The 17320-nt window shown below is 38.8% G+C and overlaps 1 protein-coding gene across 1 annotated transcript in view; it reads left to right on the top strand.

Moving 5' to 3' along the window:
* The window catches only part of PREX2 (phosphatidylinositol-3,4,5-trisphosphate dependent Rac exchange factor 2), a gene marked incomplete at its 5' end in the record, with an annotated part of 281798 nt that overhangs the window by 106125 nt on the left and 158353 nt on the right, over positions 1-17320 (top strand). The window contains 3 exons of the mRNA XM_082675204.1: positions 4396-4545; positions 7466-7610; positions 11549-11649. Coding sequence (XP_082531330.1) covers positions 4396-4545; positions 7466-7610; positions 11549-11649 — 396 coding nt within the window. The remainder of the gene's footprint in view (positions 1-4395; positions 4546-7465; positions 7611-11548; positions 11650-17320) is intronic.

Raw genomic sequence — 17320 nt, 5'->3', positions numbered from 1 at the left:
AAGGCAAGATAAGGGAGAGGAGGACTCTTATAAAATGGAAAATTACATTCGGCTGAAACATGTTAAACCCTAGCATTAAACACAGAGATACAAAAATAGCTGGGAGTGTCAGAAAGTAGTAGTAATGTCCATAATGTACATATTTGTTCGATCGTGATGCTATTAAAATTGTCCAGCTTAAGAGCTATCATAGGAAAGCATTGAACCTCCTAGAATTACTTTTCATGGTACAGGCTTGGAAAGCCATTCAAAAAGTCGCACCAGATCATTTGTATTCTGTCCTGACTACTAGTTTATTTGTGTGGTTGGACAGAGGGCGAGAATGTTTGACCTCTAGAAAATGTGATCTGTAATACAGTGTTGGACAAACCATAGACTGCAATACAGTAGTCAAATTTGAATTGGATAAGATGGAAATTCTTTATTCTTAAGGTGTTCTTGAAAAGATATTTCAAAGACAAGGTTCAGCTGTCATTTTTAATATAAATATTTGAATGTATTTAAGACACTGAATGCATTGTTTTTATAAAACTAAATTTGGCTTATTAAAAAAATTGGAATTTGCAGAAAAATAGGTGAAAAGTAGTAGATAATCTTATCAACCAAAGATAAATAAATGAGAAAATTTTTTTTAAATGTCTTCAATTTTCCTTTGGTGCATAGGTAAAAAAATACTTGAAACATGAACTTTATAATTTTGTATCCTTTTCCATTTAAATAAAAACATTATCTTAATGATAGTCCTCTTTATCTTCATGTCTTGTCACCAAATAAACATAGTTTTTATTGCTGCATAACAGTCAATTAAACAGATAAACCATAGTTACCTTAACAACTAGTATTGTTTCATAAGCTGGATTTAATACATTCTTAATTAAAAAGTGGCATAACTTTACAATGTTGAAAAGAGTACTGAGAATATAATAGCTGTTTTCTGATACACTTAAATTTTCAGTGTTATTAATTTGAGGCAGTGTTTTGGGAATTTAAAAAGGTCAATGGAGAAGCTACTTTTTAGAGTTTTAAAAGGAAAAATTAGAAACATATTTTTCCCCATAAATAATGTCATATGTTATTTTGGATGCCAGAAAAATGTTCTTTTATTGTTTGACAAAATCAAACATTTATTTAAAAAAATAATTTTCTCAACATTAAATACAATGTGAGTGTATTGTAATTTTAAAAACTTCTCTTAGAAATTTATGCATTCCCACTGTTGATCACCAGAATTCAGGTTAAATACATTATTTAGACACCAATTTCTTGATGTTCTAAATAATATATTGTCAGTTGCTTCTGTTTTCTAGCCTAACAATACAATACTTGGCTATTGTTCATCTTATTAAAATGCAAGTTATTGAAAGGATACCAGACTATCCCATGAGGTTTATAGTTAGTTGTATCAGTTTTGGAAAAACCCCACCTCATTGTATAAAGCTTTGCAGAATTAAGAGTAAGGAATTTGCAAACTGGATAGCTTCAAAATAATTAGTGACTTGTTCAGGGCTGCCTCTTGGATTTTTCTTTTTTTTTTTTTAAAAAAAGTCAGTGACTAGAGACTATTGAACTTGGATATTCCACACTTAATGAATGACAGTTTTAATTCCATTTCTTCTTGACACTTCCTATAAAATTAATATTTTAGATCCACTGAAACTTACAAATTTCTGTGTTTACTGGCAATGAATAGATTATTTGTTCTTTCATTCAAAAAATATTTTAAAATTCCTACTTAAGGAAAGGCATTGTTGGACTTCTCTGTGATCTTTAATGAGGGTGTTCTTTATAGATGAGTTTAATTCTTATTTTGTTAAATGAAGATATTGAGATAGATACTATGATTAAAATTATGAAGCTGTTTATCACTAAGTCTTTTGAAATAAATAAAAATAAATTGCTTATTTTGTACAACATTGATAATTTAGTAACTGATATCGTTACAAAATACTTATACTACATTTTGAGGTCTGTTGTATGTATTACATATATGTGTGTGCATACATATGTATACACATGTGTGTATACGTGTTTTAAATTGCTTATGATTTTTTAAATTGTCACAGTAGAGAACAGCTAGCACATAAATGTTAAAAAGGAACATTATCCTTTCATTGTAAATTATTAGGGGACACAGCTGTTCTTTGAAAACCTTATATTGATACAGCAATTAATCTGTTATTGAGATAATAGATTTTATAGTCAGCTAATGAGCTTGCTCTTTGTACATGAAACAGTAGCCACGTGCGATCACATGCTGGTTCTGACTTCATTTGTACAGTTTCCAAGGGAAGTTTGAATGCACAGGCTGGAGTGGTCAGGCAAGTCTTCCTGGAATATGTGGGTACCTATTAAAGAGAAGTGAGGGTCCATGAGGCAGAGAGTAGAGCAGGATAGCTTGATGAGAGCCTTGGCCTGGGGGACACATGAATATTCTCAGGACAAGAAGGAAAGCAGCAGACAAGAAGAGTGGTGGGAACACAGTGGAACGTAGTGGGAAATGGAGTTGCCTAGTAGAGTGGAGTCAGTCTAGGGAGAATCTCTAAAGCAAACCTACATGTGTTGACTTGATTCAGTGGTGAGCTACCAAAGGCTTTTGAGCTGAGAAATGGCTGCTAATGAAAAATATTGGAGGAAAAGTCAGCGGGGTGTGAACAGGGCAGTGCCAGACTCAAGTAATCCCAGGAGGAAAGGAAGGTTACAGGGGTGGCTTGCCCAGGGCACATACTCTACAAGGTCAGAAGCATCACTCTGGTGAGTTTGGCACTTGAACTTGAGATCCCCTATGTTCTGTGGGCGGAATACATTATGCTCATTTTAAAGTAAGTCTGATGTTTTATTACTGCAGGCTGCATGTGGCTCTTGTGGTTTTCTTTGTCTAGGGTATGGGTAAAGGGGTAATAACGCTAGTGGGAATGTGGGATCTTTTAAGCTGCAGTGCTACGGTTCACTTAGCAATCTTTGCCTGGTTTTCGAAGAGGGGAGAGAATCTGAAGAGCTTGTTCTTGTTTGTGATACTGGCCTTGTAAGGTGACAGCTTGTGGGAGGGAGGTGTGGAAATACGTATAATTTGTTCTTTTTTTCCAGCAATTTATAATAAATTCTCAGTTGGTTATTTTTAGAGATATTAAGGAGGGATGGTGGCCTAATTAGGAACTACAATAATAATTTTTATTACCTTACTAATTCCAATGATGCTTATCTGACGTGTATTATTAGGTTCTGCTATTTTGTATGCATTGTGAATATGAATTAAATATGTAAAGGTAAGAAGAAAAGTACAAAAATTCCTTTTAAAAACAGATGGTAATTTCTTTAAAAGGGAAAATCCTCTGTCAGGTTAAATCTCTGTATTAACAGAAGTTGTTATTGAGTATTCATGAGATTATGGCTAGAAGAATAACTAACTAATATATGATATATATAATATAATCCTATCCTGGCTCAAATGTAACCTGGAATTTTTAAAGTAGCCCTCTCCCCCACCTAGACAGAATCATTCGATAATGCATTTTTGGAACATTCTGTTCACAGATAATTTATGGTGATTTTGGAGCTAAAAGACTATGAGAACCAGATTTTGGGAGAATGAGTACCAAACCATTTCTTCCTCTACTCAGAACTTAGCAAATAAAATAGATCAACAGAAACAAACAACAAAAACAGGTGTAGTGCCACGACCTTTTATGTTCTGTGGCTTACCTCCTATAATCCACCATAGCTTCTTAGTGTCTCTCGGGGGAGACAATGGAAGATGTCACTTTAATTGATGCAGATGCTGATTCAGGCATTTGTTGTATGTGTTTCTGTCTTGAAATCTTTGCTTTGCAGACTCTCATGCCAGTAAAGGCTGGTTACAATTAATGTCTATTCTCTGCCTGCCGTTAGGTAGGGAGCTGCCAGAAAGGGTTTGCTGATGACATTTTCAAATCCAGGATGTTAGTTTAGCCAAAATTATGGTGAGATCTAGAAAAAGACAAATGTGAATTCACACTCAAAGAAGAATTTTTTCTTTCATAAAGCAGAAGCAGTATTGTAACAAATTCAATAAATTCTTTTTATGTGGACTTTTGAAATGGTCCACGTTAAAAAAAAATCTTAAAAAAAGTTTTATTGCTTTAGGAACTTGAACAATATTTTTGGACATTGAGGAAAGGAATGTTAATGAATTTGGGTGGTTAATTTCCTGTAATATGTTAATGTTGTGAGTTAGAAATGTTCTGACTGCATTTAATATATAAATGTTTCTTCAAGTTTTAAAATTTGTATGGTCTTCAATACACATATATAAAGCAAAGGTATTTTGAAGAATTCCGTGGTTTTGGACCGTTTTTGAATGAGTGCATTACTCGAATATATGTTATATCTGTTCATTCACCTTTACCTATTAATTTTCAGCTGACTTCCACAGCAGTGGACACATTGTTGTTAATGGGTGGAAAATACATAACACAGCCAAAAATAAATGGTTTGTGTGTATGGCAAAAACACCTGAAGAGAAACATGAATGGTTTGAAGCTATTTTGAAAGAAAGAGAACGGCGGAAAGGTGGGTGTATGAATTGGGCATTGTTATACTTTGTGAAGGTTCCAATTTAACAAGAAAGCAGAAAATGGGCAAAAGTTATGAGAAAGTAGATGGTGTCTGATGTTCACTTAGATTAACTATGTGATGTAAGGCCAGGCTAAAATAGTTTTTGAATACTTCCAATGTTGTTACTGAAATAAAGTAAAAGAAAACCTTATATAGTTAGCAAAATAATTATATTGTGGCTAGTGGTGTCTTTTAAATAATGTCTTAGTCTACTGAGGCTACTGTTAACAGATTACCCTAGACTGGGTGGCTTATAAACAACAGATATTCATTTATCACAGTTCTGGAGGCTGGGAAGGCCAAAGTTCAGTAGCCAGTGAGGGCTGTTTCCTGGTTCATGGATGGCCATCCTCTCACTGTGTCCTCACCTAGCAGAAGGGATGAAAGCTCTCTGGGGTCTCCTTAATAAGGGCACTAATCCCATTCATGAGGACTCCACCCTCATGAGCTAATCCCCAAAGACCCTACCTCCAAATGCCATCACATTGGGCATTAGGATTCAACATATGGAATTTGGGGGCACACAGACATTCAATTTACAGCAAATAGTTTCACCTGCTTTAAAATTTGTTCCGTTTTTGCACTTTATTCTTGCCATTTCTGAAGCATCATGATAGAGTTTTCCTTTAAGAAACATGATTTAATAATATAATGCAGTGCTGTGGGGCCTGCAACAATCGCTCCCTGTATATTTAACAGTACACTGAAAATTCCTAGGCCACATATTTTGGTATTCTAATTATAAAATAAGGCAATTTGGATGAATATTAACTTTTTAATATTGTTACAATGCCACAGAATGTAATGTAACTCAGTAAGGAGCTTGTTCACACAAGGAGGCCTAGCTCAAAGTCACTTCATGTTTTTATCAAGGTTTGCAAACAGTATTTGGTCTGGTGATACTCAGTTGTATGAAGTTTACCTGCAAGTACTCGTATTTCTGTAATTCAGCTAGGAAATAGAAATGCTTGTATAACTACTATTTTCTTTACCAAATAATTGATGAGAAACGTGACAGTGTTTATTCCTTTTCTCAGAGATCTAGATATAAAATATCTCATTGGTGAGAAAATTTTGGAACACAAAGAGTTGCTTCCTCCATCTTTAGGTATTTCCCCATGAAGAGTGTAGAGAGTTTCTACCTTGATTAAAATATGCATAGCATACCTTTTTATAAGTATCTCCAAAACATTTAAAAATACTTACTCCTTTGATTGATCTTAGATGAAGAACCAGACAGAAAAATTTAAAACAGAGATCATGAATGCATAATTGGCTCTTTAAGTTTTATTGAATCTAGCAGTCAATTCAAATAGCATAACAAATCATTTAGAAGGTAAATTGAATTTTTCATCAAGTTGAACCTTAACTCTTCCCAGAATGGCTATGCATATAAATGCCCTTAAGACCAAAAAAAAAAAAAAGGAAGAAAGAAAGCACATTCTATAACTCTGCTTACGTTAACAGGCTCTATTCTTTTTTTTTTTTTTTTTGTGGTACGCGGGCCTCTCACTGTTGCGGCCTCTCCCACTGCGGAGCACAGGCTCCGGACGCGCAGGCTTAGCGGCCATGGCTCACGGGCCCAGCCGCTCTGCGGCATGTGGGATCTTCCCGGACCGGGGCACGAACCCGTGTCCCCTGCATCGGCAGGCGGACTCTCAACCACTGCGCCACCAGGGAAGCCCCAACAGGCTCTACTCTTATTCAGTATTACTGACCAATGTTAATGGCTTCTCCATAGTAAAGGATAAAATTTTAGTAAGGAATTTAGTAGCTAGAAGACTAAAAATAATCCAAGAATTTCTTCTTCTCTGCCACAGTTCTTCATTAGTCCCATTTGCTGATTGTCAGTGTTCCCAGGATTTCCCCTTTGGCACTGGTCACGTCTAAACTTCCTTGCCTGCTCTGCGTTGTCTCTTCCCATCAGATTAACTTCCACTCTGCACTGCCAGGTTCTCAATCTTTATGTCCAGCCTTGTCGTCTCTCTGGAGCTCCATGCCCACTTAATCAGCTGCCCCTTGGACTCCACTTGAACTTCCAAACCTGCTATTGTTTACAGAGACTTGAGCTTCCCTGAACTTCGGCGGGTCCCTCTTAATTGTCTCCCTCTTTTTAAACCCTCCCGCTTTCAGTTTGTCCCCTACACTGTCCTCTGAGCTTTGTTTCCAAAGCAACAAAACTTCCTTTCCTTCATTACTCTGCTTTCCCCCTCCCTCCGGTTTAAAACACGTAGATGTTCTCCCAGTAGAGAAGGAGTGAAATACGCTGAGACTGCAGTTGAGTATGGACCTTGCTCACCCCTCCGTCCACCTCCTGTCCTGTCACCTGAAACCCAGGGCTCCCTGCTGCATCCCTCAGAGGCCCTCGTGAATACTTTCTCTCTCTGGAAATCCTGTTCATACCCGTGCATTCAAACACAGCCCTTCTGTGAAACTTTTCCTATTGTTCTCAGATAGAGGCTAAGTTCTCTGAATATGTCTCTGCTGTAGCACAGTTTTCCCTCTAAGGCTGTCTCCAGGGCCCCTGTGTCCAGCTGCGCTGATCTAGTCCTACAGAAGGGGTTCAGTAGCGTCTGAGACACAGCTGTTCTTCCTCCGCTGGCCAAACTGTAGCGTCTGAGATACAGCTGTTCTTCCTCCGCTGGCCAAACTGTTTGCCTCTGGGGCACAGTTTGCCCACAGATGCCCCGGGCATCTTGCCCTGACTGTCTCCCTGGTACCCTATGAGCTTCTTGACAACCAGGGCCCTATCATAGGAGCTCTGTATCCACAGCCCCCAGCACGTGGTAGACACACAATGAATGTTTGTTTAATGAAGGCATGAACGTATGAAGAGACTTTTTCAGTTACCTGTCCTGTGTTTCATTTTCGATAGGTTTAAAATTAGGAATGGAGCAAGACACCTGGGTAATGATCTCTGAACAGGGTGAGAAACTTTATAAAATGATGTGCAAACAAGGAAATCTGATCAAAGACAGAAAAAGAAAACTGACTACGTTCCCTAAATGCTTTCTTGGAAGGTAGGGTTGGTAGTCCGGGTGCACGTATTTCTTTCATATTTTCATGATCTCGTGTGTTAACTTTCTTTTAGTCACTCATTTTTCTCTAAAAAATATTCTCCTAAGTGTTTTTGAATCTTTCTTTACTATCAGCATTTCCTGGGCCATAGTGGGATGAGGGAGTAGACATAGAGCCAGGAATCCTGACCAGAAAAGTTAAGGCATTCATCCATTCATCCACGACTTCAGTAATTTCTGATATACTGTGTTTCAGGGGTGAAGCAGAGGCTGGGGTCAGGCAGGGGCGGGAGGGCAGGCGGGTTTGCCTGTAGGGACAGAGTCTGGCAAGGACATGAATACAGGACCTGAGAGTCAGTTACACTGAAGGGCACACAGTCTACACTACCAATTAATTCAGAATTTAGACAGCTGGGCTAAGGATGAAGGGATATAGATGGAGAGTCTGAAAAAGTGGGTCACGCGAGGGGCCAGGCACACAGGAACAGGCAAGGAGGTCGCTTGGTTGTTCAGCCCAGAGCAGATTGATTGTATATCCTTTGGTTTCTGTAGCCGACTGCACAGCTGCAAGTGGGAGTCCCTGGTGGGTTAAGCAGGTGGGGGGGATGCCTTCAGGTAGCTCTGCTTAGGGCAGCCTTTGTGCTGGCTTCTTCCGATAATTATTTCCAATCCTCCAGTACATACTTCGGAGTTAAAAACCTTATTTTTTTTTAATTTTTATTTTTTTGTGGTACGTGGGCCTCTCACTGTTGTGGCCTCTCCCGTTGCGGAGCACAGGCTCCGGACGCGCAGGCTCAGCGGCCATGGCTCACGGACCCAGCCGCTCCGCGGCATGTGGGATCTTCCCGGACTGGGGCACGAACCCGTGTCGCCTGCATTGGCAGGCGGACTCTCAACCACTGCGCCACCAGGGAAGCCCAAAAAACCTTATAGTTTTTAAAGATTCAGAAACTAGTGATCAGGGAGTGTGACTAGCCCACGTTCATACAGCTAGTAAATGCCAGTGTCAATGCTATAAAAGTAGACTGGAGAGGTAGTTCATAGCCCAGACTTCACGATCAGACTGTCCCCACTCAAATCTGGTCCTGCCACTGGCTAGTTGAGAGACTGGGGAGAGTTAAATTTCTCTTTCCTTTCTAACAATGGAAATGATTGTAGTGCTTACCTGTAATACCTACCAGAATGTCTTGTTTTTTTCCTTTTCTTCCAGTTTTTTGAGATACAGTTGACATACAGCACTGTATAAGTCTAAGGTGTGCAGCATAATGATTTGACTTACATACATCATGAAAGGTTTACCACAGAACTTTAGTGAACATCCATTATCTCATTTAGATACAAAGTTAAAGAAATAGAAAACCATTTTTTTCCCTGTGCTGACTCTTAGGATTTACTCTACAGCAGTGTTCATTATATTTTAGCATGTCTTCTTAATTAGTTATGCAGGCACACAAGCTCACCATAGGCCACACCAATCCCAACCCCGTTAGAATACAGGCCAGGAAACCCAGTGCTTTCAGGGCAGCAGGGGGCCTCTTCTTCAGTGGGGTGGTGCTCCCAGCAGGACAGACAGCTGCCAGCAAGCTAGAGTTGCTTGTGTTGGCTGTGCCCCAAGTGAAGGTTCTTGTGCAAAGGAAAGAGCAGCTTGTGAGCCCCTCTTGGTTTCTGAGTCCCATGTTGCAAAGAAGATGCTCTTTCTCGTAACAACTTCATGGGCGTAACTTCCAGGGTCCCCAGATCACGTGCCCACTTACAAGAGAGTCATACCAGGCTATGGCTTCTCACCATATATTTATAAGTATGGAGTTGAGCCATCAGAAGCCATTTTTACCACAAGCAGTGCTGCCTAGTTACACAGCTGACACCCGACCTTCATCAGGTTTCTAGGGAAGCAGAGCTACAAAGCTAACCCAGGGTCAAATTTGTCCTTATTGAAGAAGGGGTTTTATTAACCCTTTACCCACACTATTACGTTTAACTCCAGGACAGCACTATGGGGTTGATAGTCTTATTAATTCTATGTCATTGAGGAAAAAACCTGAAGCTTAGAGAGCTAAATTTACTAACCCAACATCACGCAGCGGGTAGAGACAGAAACAGGATTTGAATCCAGGTGGTTTTATTGCAAAGTTCGTGATCTTAACCGCTATACTGTATTCTACTTTACTTTTATTTTCTTTCTTTTGGATCGTTCTTATTTAATAGAAGCATATAAAGAACTTTAACAACGTCTTCTGCCTTAAAATGTGCATTGTAGACTAGACATCCATTTTTGAATTTCTGTATCCCTTCGTTATTTGGCTTTACCATATGTGTTGCTTTTAGTTTTGAAATAAATGGAAAAGTAATTTCCTGACACTTTCCATAGCTTTGCTCCTCTGGCCTCTGTGCAAAAAATAAAACCATTCTAAAAATATATTCATGAGTTAATGTAAGAGTTCGAATGTTAGCTTTTTAAATATGAGCATGATTAAATATTTTATTGTAATAAGTCTCTGTATTTAGTGTTCTCCCAATGATACCACATGGCCATAAAAAAAAATCAGTACTGAGCTGAAGCTCTCCTAAGTGTTACAAAACATCACCTCTCTTATCTGAGATGCTGGGGCCCCCCATCCTCTCCCGAAGTGCTGAAAGATGTGAGCTGTGGTCCTCAGTGGCCTTTCTCAGCCACATCGGATGTGTGCGATAGACAGTTCTGACGGTTGGTTTCGTGTTGGAGTATTCCTTATGGATGACAGTTTAGATATAACAATGAATTTACCAAGTAATTTTAAAATTTGAAAACAAGGTAGTCAGACTTTTCTGTGTCTTTTGGTGTGTATCAGTTTTCTATTGCTGCAAAACAAATTACCATATATTTAGTGACTTAAAAACAATGCCCATGTATTAGCCTGTATTTCTGTAGGTCAGAAGTCCAGGTGAGTTAGACCAGGTTCCGTGCTAAGGGTCTCACAAGGGCAAAATCATGGTGTTGGCAGAGCAGGGGCTGGGCTCTTATCTTGAGCGTTTGAGGAAGAATCCACTTTCCAGCACATTCGGGTTGTTGGCAGAACTTAATCGTTTGTAGTTGTAAGCGTGAGGCTCCCGTCTCCATGCTGGCCATTGGCCAGGGCTGCTCTCCGTTCGAGGTTGTCTATATTCCTTGGTCTATGACCCCCCTCTTGCTGCAAAGCCAGCAGTGGCACATTGAACCTTTCCTGTGCTTTTACTTGTTCTCACTTCCTCTTGTGCCACCAGCCTGAGAAAACGCTGCTTCAAAGGGCTCAACTGATCAGGTCAGGCCCACGTGGATAATTTCCATATTTTAAGGACAACTGACATGGGATTTTAATTACATATGCCAGTCCATTCACAGGGCTACCTAGATTGGAATTTCATTGACAAACCAAGGGGTAGGATTCCTGATAGGGGGGTGGGAGAACATCTTTAGAAGTCTGTCTACCATACAGGGCATGCAGTTTAATTTTGTCTGCCCTTTTGGAGTTTCAAACCCACTGGTTCTTTGTGCCTGGAAAGCTACTTTTAGACAGTTTATGTCTTATATTAAGTCATCATTACTCTATCTAGTTCTGTCGTTTAGCTGTCTTTAGGATCTGTTGTTTTCTCTTTTGTCCCAAATTCGCTTTTATGTGCGTAATAACCTATAGTTAAAGCTACTTCAGAATTTTCCCTTTGTGTTTACTAAAGGTCTCAATAAGCTGAATAGTTATTAAGTATAGCTTAGGTAAGTCTGAATGTATGGACATGAGTTTTCTAGAATAGAGTCCAATTTATATCTGTGGGCCTTGCATATGTGAAAACCATGTATGTGAAATGCACTGCAAGCATTCCTTTATATTTTGAGACTCCTTTCATAGCTGCTTGATAAATGCATGGTAAGGATAGACTTCCTGGGGGAAAAAAATTAATGATTTACCTTCATCGGATTTCTGTTGCAGTGAATTTGTGTCATGGCTGTTGGAAATTGGAGAGATTCACAGGTCTGAGGAAGGTGTTCACTTGGGACAAGCATTGTTAGAAAATGGAATCATCCATCATGGTAATTATTTTATTAATCGTCTGTTTATTTATCCACAAATTACGTGTATCTTCATTGCATTGATCAGTTTAGTTTATAAAACTTCTCCACATTATAGGATGCTTATGTTTTTTCCAACATCTTTGAGTGCCTCATCTATACAGAATATTGTTTCAGGGAGTATGGGTTTATGGTGATATATTTAACTTGAAACAGACAGTTCCAACACAGAATTCCAGGCAAGTGACGTGGGACTGAAGAGGAAGGAACGACGAGTTCTAACTAGAGTATTTGGGATGCTTTGTGAGGGAATTGGCCTTAGTGCTGGGCATTGTAGAATGAATGGAACTCTGACAAGGACAGAAGACAGAAGGACATTCCACCCTGAGGAAGTAGTAGCACTCAGACACGGGAGTGGGAAGGTTCACGGTGGCCTCTTCAGAACTAAGTCAGAGTCTCACGTGGCAGGACCGTATCCTTCACGGATGAGTATGCTGGGACGAGGGGTGTGGTGAGAAAGGTAGGCAAACACCTGATCCCAGCAGATTTTAACTTGCTGGCTGTGTATGTGGGGCTTCTTCTGAGGGACATGAGGAGGTGATGGGCATCTGGAGACAGAGGAGTGACCAGATCTTGATTTTGGAGATAACAGATGAGTGGAGAGTTAGAGATTACAGAGATCCCTGCCCATGGGGACCCTTCCTTCCCCAGGAGGGAAAGGACCAGGGCCGTGTCCATGGCATGATGAGAGGGACCCATTCAAGAAATTCTGGAGAAGCTGAGACAGCGTATTTGATGTCTGTTTGGATTTGGGAGGTGAAGAGTGAGAGGTGAGATCAGATTATTCTGAGCTTTTTGTCTGGATGACAGACATAGCTAATTCAAGAGGACGAGCATCAGGGGGAAGGTGAAGGGTTTGCAGTGGATTGGGTATGAAACATCTGCGGGGGAGCGTTCAGCAAGAGGTTGAGAATGTGTGGGTGTAACACTCGGGGTAGAGAGAGCGTGAGGGTCAGATTTGGGAATCATTTCAAGAGAGCATGAAGTTCTTAGCACATCGATAAGAGACTACAAACAAACAAAAAACAAGAAAGCAATGATCATGGGACTAAGAATAAAAGCTTGAAGAATTTCTAATGCAAAATGTGGGAGAGGAGAAAAAGGCAGGGAACTATGAATAAATATGGGTATTTGGCTGTGGTGTTTTGATGTTCATTTTTTTTTTCCAAATTAGAGTGAGGTGAAAACAAACTAAATCCTCCAAATTTTTCCCCACCACAGTAGACACTGCCAATATAATGTACCACCATCTATCCAGATAGGAATCCCCTGGCACCTACCACCAAACAGGTCTCTAGTTAGACCACCGCTCTCCCTTCCAGGATCTCCACCTTCTTCTCAGTCACCACCTTCTCTATCCTTGCTTCCACATTTGTCCTCCATCCCCATAGAACACTCTCCAGGTAATGGCTGAAGAGACCTTTTAAGACGTATATAAGATTCAGGTGCTCTCCTGCTTACAGGCATCTACTAGCTTCTCATTAAACTTAAAGAAAAGTCCAGACATCTTACCTAAATCTCTTACCATGGCCCACAAGGCCCTACATGATAGGGCCCCTGACTTCCTCTCTGAGTTATCACATAGTGCTGTACCTAACTCATTACGCTGGGGCCACCCTGATCTTCTGTCTCTTCTTTGAACACTCCAAGATGATTCCCCATTTAGGATCTTTGCTCTTGCTGTTCTCAATCAACAATTGCTTATTAATTTCTAGTATATGCCAGTGACCTTTCTAGGTGCTGGAGACACAGCAGTGAATGAAACGACAAAAGTCTCTGTATTATGACTCATCTTCCATGACACTCTGCCTTTTAGAATCCTACCCAGTCCCGTTATTCCAATAAACTACTTCTTAAATTTTTGAAATTTTCTTCATGTACTACTTATCACTCTCTGAAATTATCATGTTGTTTTGTTTCTTTCTTTAATATTTCTCTCTTTATCTCCCATCCCTACTCTAGAGTGCAGTCAAAATATAAGCACCGTGAGAACAGGAGCCTTGTGTAATATACAACAAACACCTAGAATGCCCAGCACATATAGGTGCTTAATAAATTATTTGCTGAGTGAGTGAATAAATATATTTTGAGCAGATAATGTTGATAAATTGTATTTGGTTTTGTACTTGGTTCATTAATGCCATTAAAACACCATTTAGCATCTAGTATGCTAAGAAGCGTCATCCAGTATCTTATAAGTAAAAATGAAAAGATGTTGAGTTAGATGGCTTTCCTCTTTATGCTCCTCTTTCCCTTCTTCTAACCCCATGACCAAGTATATACTTGGGACGAGAATGGACTGTACTTGTTTTATCCTGCAGTCTATTAAAGCTGAAGTAGGTGGCATGTAAAGAGGTTTTGTATACAATCATTGACCTTCAGAAGTGATTATTCTTTTCCCATTCAGACTGTGTACTTCCAGGGCCTGTGTATTACCAATAGAGCAAGGAAGGGAAAATCTGTTTATGGATACCTTTTATTTACTCCTTTCCTTACTGATTCTTTCCTTCATTCTACATGTAAGATATTATGCCAGGTACATGAAGGTATGTAAACATGAACCCTTGACCTTTTTTTTTCTTACGGTCTAATCGTTTTAAGCCTATCTTTTTAGCTTGTCCATCAAGAAATCCAGCTGCTGGAATATTTCCTTTCAGACAAGACAGAAATCTACTAGGATGGGAGAACTAATTTTTTGCAAGGACTATTGAGAAGGAAAATTGTATTGGTTAACCCTAGCTGCTGTAACAAGTAAACCTCCCCAATACAGTGGCTTACATTATAGAAGCTAATTTGTCACTCATGTACAGTTCAGTCAGTGGTGGAGGATGAGGTGGTGGCACCCTGCTCCATGCAGGGTTTTTGGTGCCCAACAGAAGCTCTTCCATCTTCAATACAGTGCTCCTAAAGGTCACCTTGAAGGAAGGGTGGAGTTTCTTGTTTGTTTTAAATGGGTTTGTACCCTTCCCATTGTGCATCACTTTTGTGCACATGTCCGTGGGCACAACTCAGATATGTGGTCACCCTTGGCTGCAAGAGGCTCCTAGAAGTGTCCTGTACATGCATATGCAGGAAAAACAAAAGCTAAACCAATTTGGTAAAAAATACCCAATTTCTGCCCCTGAGGCTTAGCTCCTGGGTCAATATAAGATGTATGAAATCATATGAAAGACAGAGTAATCATTATATTTATTTGTTAATGTTTTACAATGATATCAGCACATAATAGTCACAAAAATCACTTTTAACATTTCTGTTTTCAGTTGAGGTTATTGTGACTTCTGTTGTTAATTTGAGTCACTTTAATCTTTTATGAATTAGAAATAACAGAAAAAAATGGTTTAAAGCTATCTGTCAACAATAGATACTGCTATTAAATTGTTTAAAAAATTATGGATATGTAAGTTTTTGTACTTCTATGGGATTACTTAACTATATTCTAGAAAGAGCTATGCTAAGTTTGTCACAGTATTTTCCTTTTTGACTATGAGGTACCTTGTAACAGATAACAGGATATTAGAGAAGCTTTATTCCCAAAGCTGGAAAGGTCAAGGCGCAAGGAGAGGTTATCCTTTCAGAGGAGCTGTAAGATTATTTTCAAGTCACCCATCCACTCTTGCTTTCATCTTTCAACACAGGTGATCCAGCAATTGTATGAGGAAGAGTTGCTCGTTTACTTAATGAATTAGGTTCTGAAAATTGAAGACAACTATTATGAGTGGAATTTTACTTACTTTACAATAACAAAACTGTTGTTACTTTCCCTGAAGACATGCGTAGCTAGGCAGACACATTCAAGTCAATTTTAAGTTAGTACAAAGTGGAGTTGGAATAATATTTATTCAGTCTCTTCATGAACATAGTACTCTAGAGTCTGACCTTTTCAGTTCAGGACTGCTGAAAGATCTGGAAGGAATCACAGAGAGAACCACCCTTACTTATTTTGTTAACATATGTCTCAAAATATTTTAATTGCCTCCTCTTAAAAGAGAAAAATTCAACAGCATAAGATTTTTTTTTTGGAACGGATATCAGAATTTCAGTCCTAATCAACTTTCCTCCCCTTCCTCAGACACCACCTTTTCCAGTAATACAATTTTGAAAAGAAAGTAGTAAATTCTGTATTAAAATTTATTCTGAAATTTCAAATTCAAGGACACTTTATTATTTAACTTAAAAGAATTGAAATCTTTTTGAACAATGATATTTATAACCTGCTTAACTCTTTTTCTGAGAAATTTAGCACTGAGTACCCTGTATTAAAAGTCCTGTTGGTCACAGTTTGATTTCAGTGGCCTGTGCTGTTACTGCTATCAGGATCTGATCAGTTGTAATGTCCGATCTGGTATACAGAACTTTTGTTGCTGGAAGTAACCTTTTTTTTTTAGTGTCCAAAGTTAACTAATAGAGATTCTCCCAAGCCTAGGATAACAGAACATATTATGCAATTTCACATTAATAATTTTATTAGAATGAAGAAATATGGGCCAAGCAGGCTAGTTTCATTAGTATGTGGTTCCAGCTGCATTTTAGTGAAAATAGAATTCCTAAAATAAAGTTGAATGAGCCATCTGTTTTATAAAGAGCCAGCAAAAAAAAAAAAAAAAAAGTTGACTGTTAATGCTATTATTCACATTGCAAATATCGTTGAGAACTTCATCAGAGGCAAAGCCTTGCTGTACTGGGAATTCTTGGGTTGAGGCAACATATGCTTTCTCTGTGATATGTTGATAATGTTCTTCTTGTCTGGCTTTATTATTTACATTATAAATGCTTATGTGGGAATTCAGAGAGCTCATTCATTATAGCCAGTGGTGTGCTGAAGTTGGCTGGTCAAAGCTGTAGAGAGCTGGTGATTAACTGTTTAAATAAATTGCAAGCTTGTAGTTAAGCACAGCTATTATTAAAATTAAATTATATAAACATATAAGTACCTAAATTATATTATAAACAAAGGTACTATACCCTTAGAACTCATCACTTCCTAATTATTTTACTACATTTTATTGTTATCTATGGTCGTGGTGTTACTTATGTCTATTATTTTTGTGTGGTGGAAATACTAAATAATAATGTGTCACTGCACATCTCATTCTGTGTTCAGTGACTTTATTTTGGTAGCTGGAAATTGGCCAGCGTGGGAGTATTTGATACCGTGGAAACTGGCGAATGTTACACATCAGTGCTCCTTCTTCCACAACACTAGAGAGCAAGCTGTTCATCATTTACCAGTACATCCCTGGTAATATCCAGCATCACAGAGTTGTTTAAAAGATGTCATTCAGCAACCTTTCTCATCAGCTAATAAACCCATTTTCCATGCTCGAGAAGTTGGGGGAGTGGATTTGTATGCAGAACTATTCACTGTTTTTCCAAGGCAACAGCGTAGAGTTGCAGATTAGCCCAAGATTCACTAGCAAAGTCACAAGAGTTTACCTTACAGTGAAGCATTCTATTTTGAACAGGTTGAAACACCACTTGTTTTATTGTGGCAAGATACCTTTGGGCCCAAGTTTCCTTGAATTTTGGAACATCAATATAATAACTTATTTCAATGACTCTTAAGGGATAAAAATGGGAATAGGTAGATTGCACAGGAGAAATAAATAACTGGTCTTGAAACATGCCATAG

The sequence above is a fragment of the Grampus griseus genome (assembly GCF_964374135.1).
Source record: "Grampus griseus genome assembly, chromosome: 17".
NCBI lineage: Eukaryota > Metazoa > Chordata > Mammalia > Artiodactyla > Delphinidae > Grampus > Grampus griseus.
This window is presented reverse-complemented; position numbering and strand designations above follow the sequence as displayed.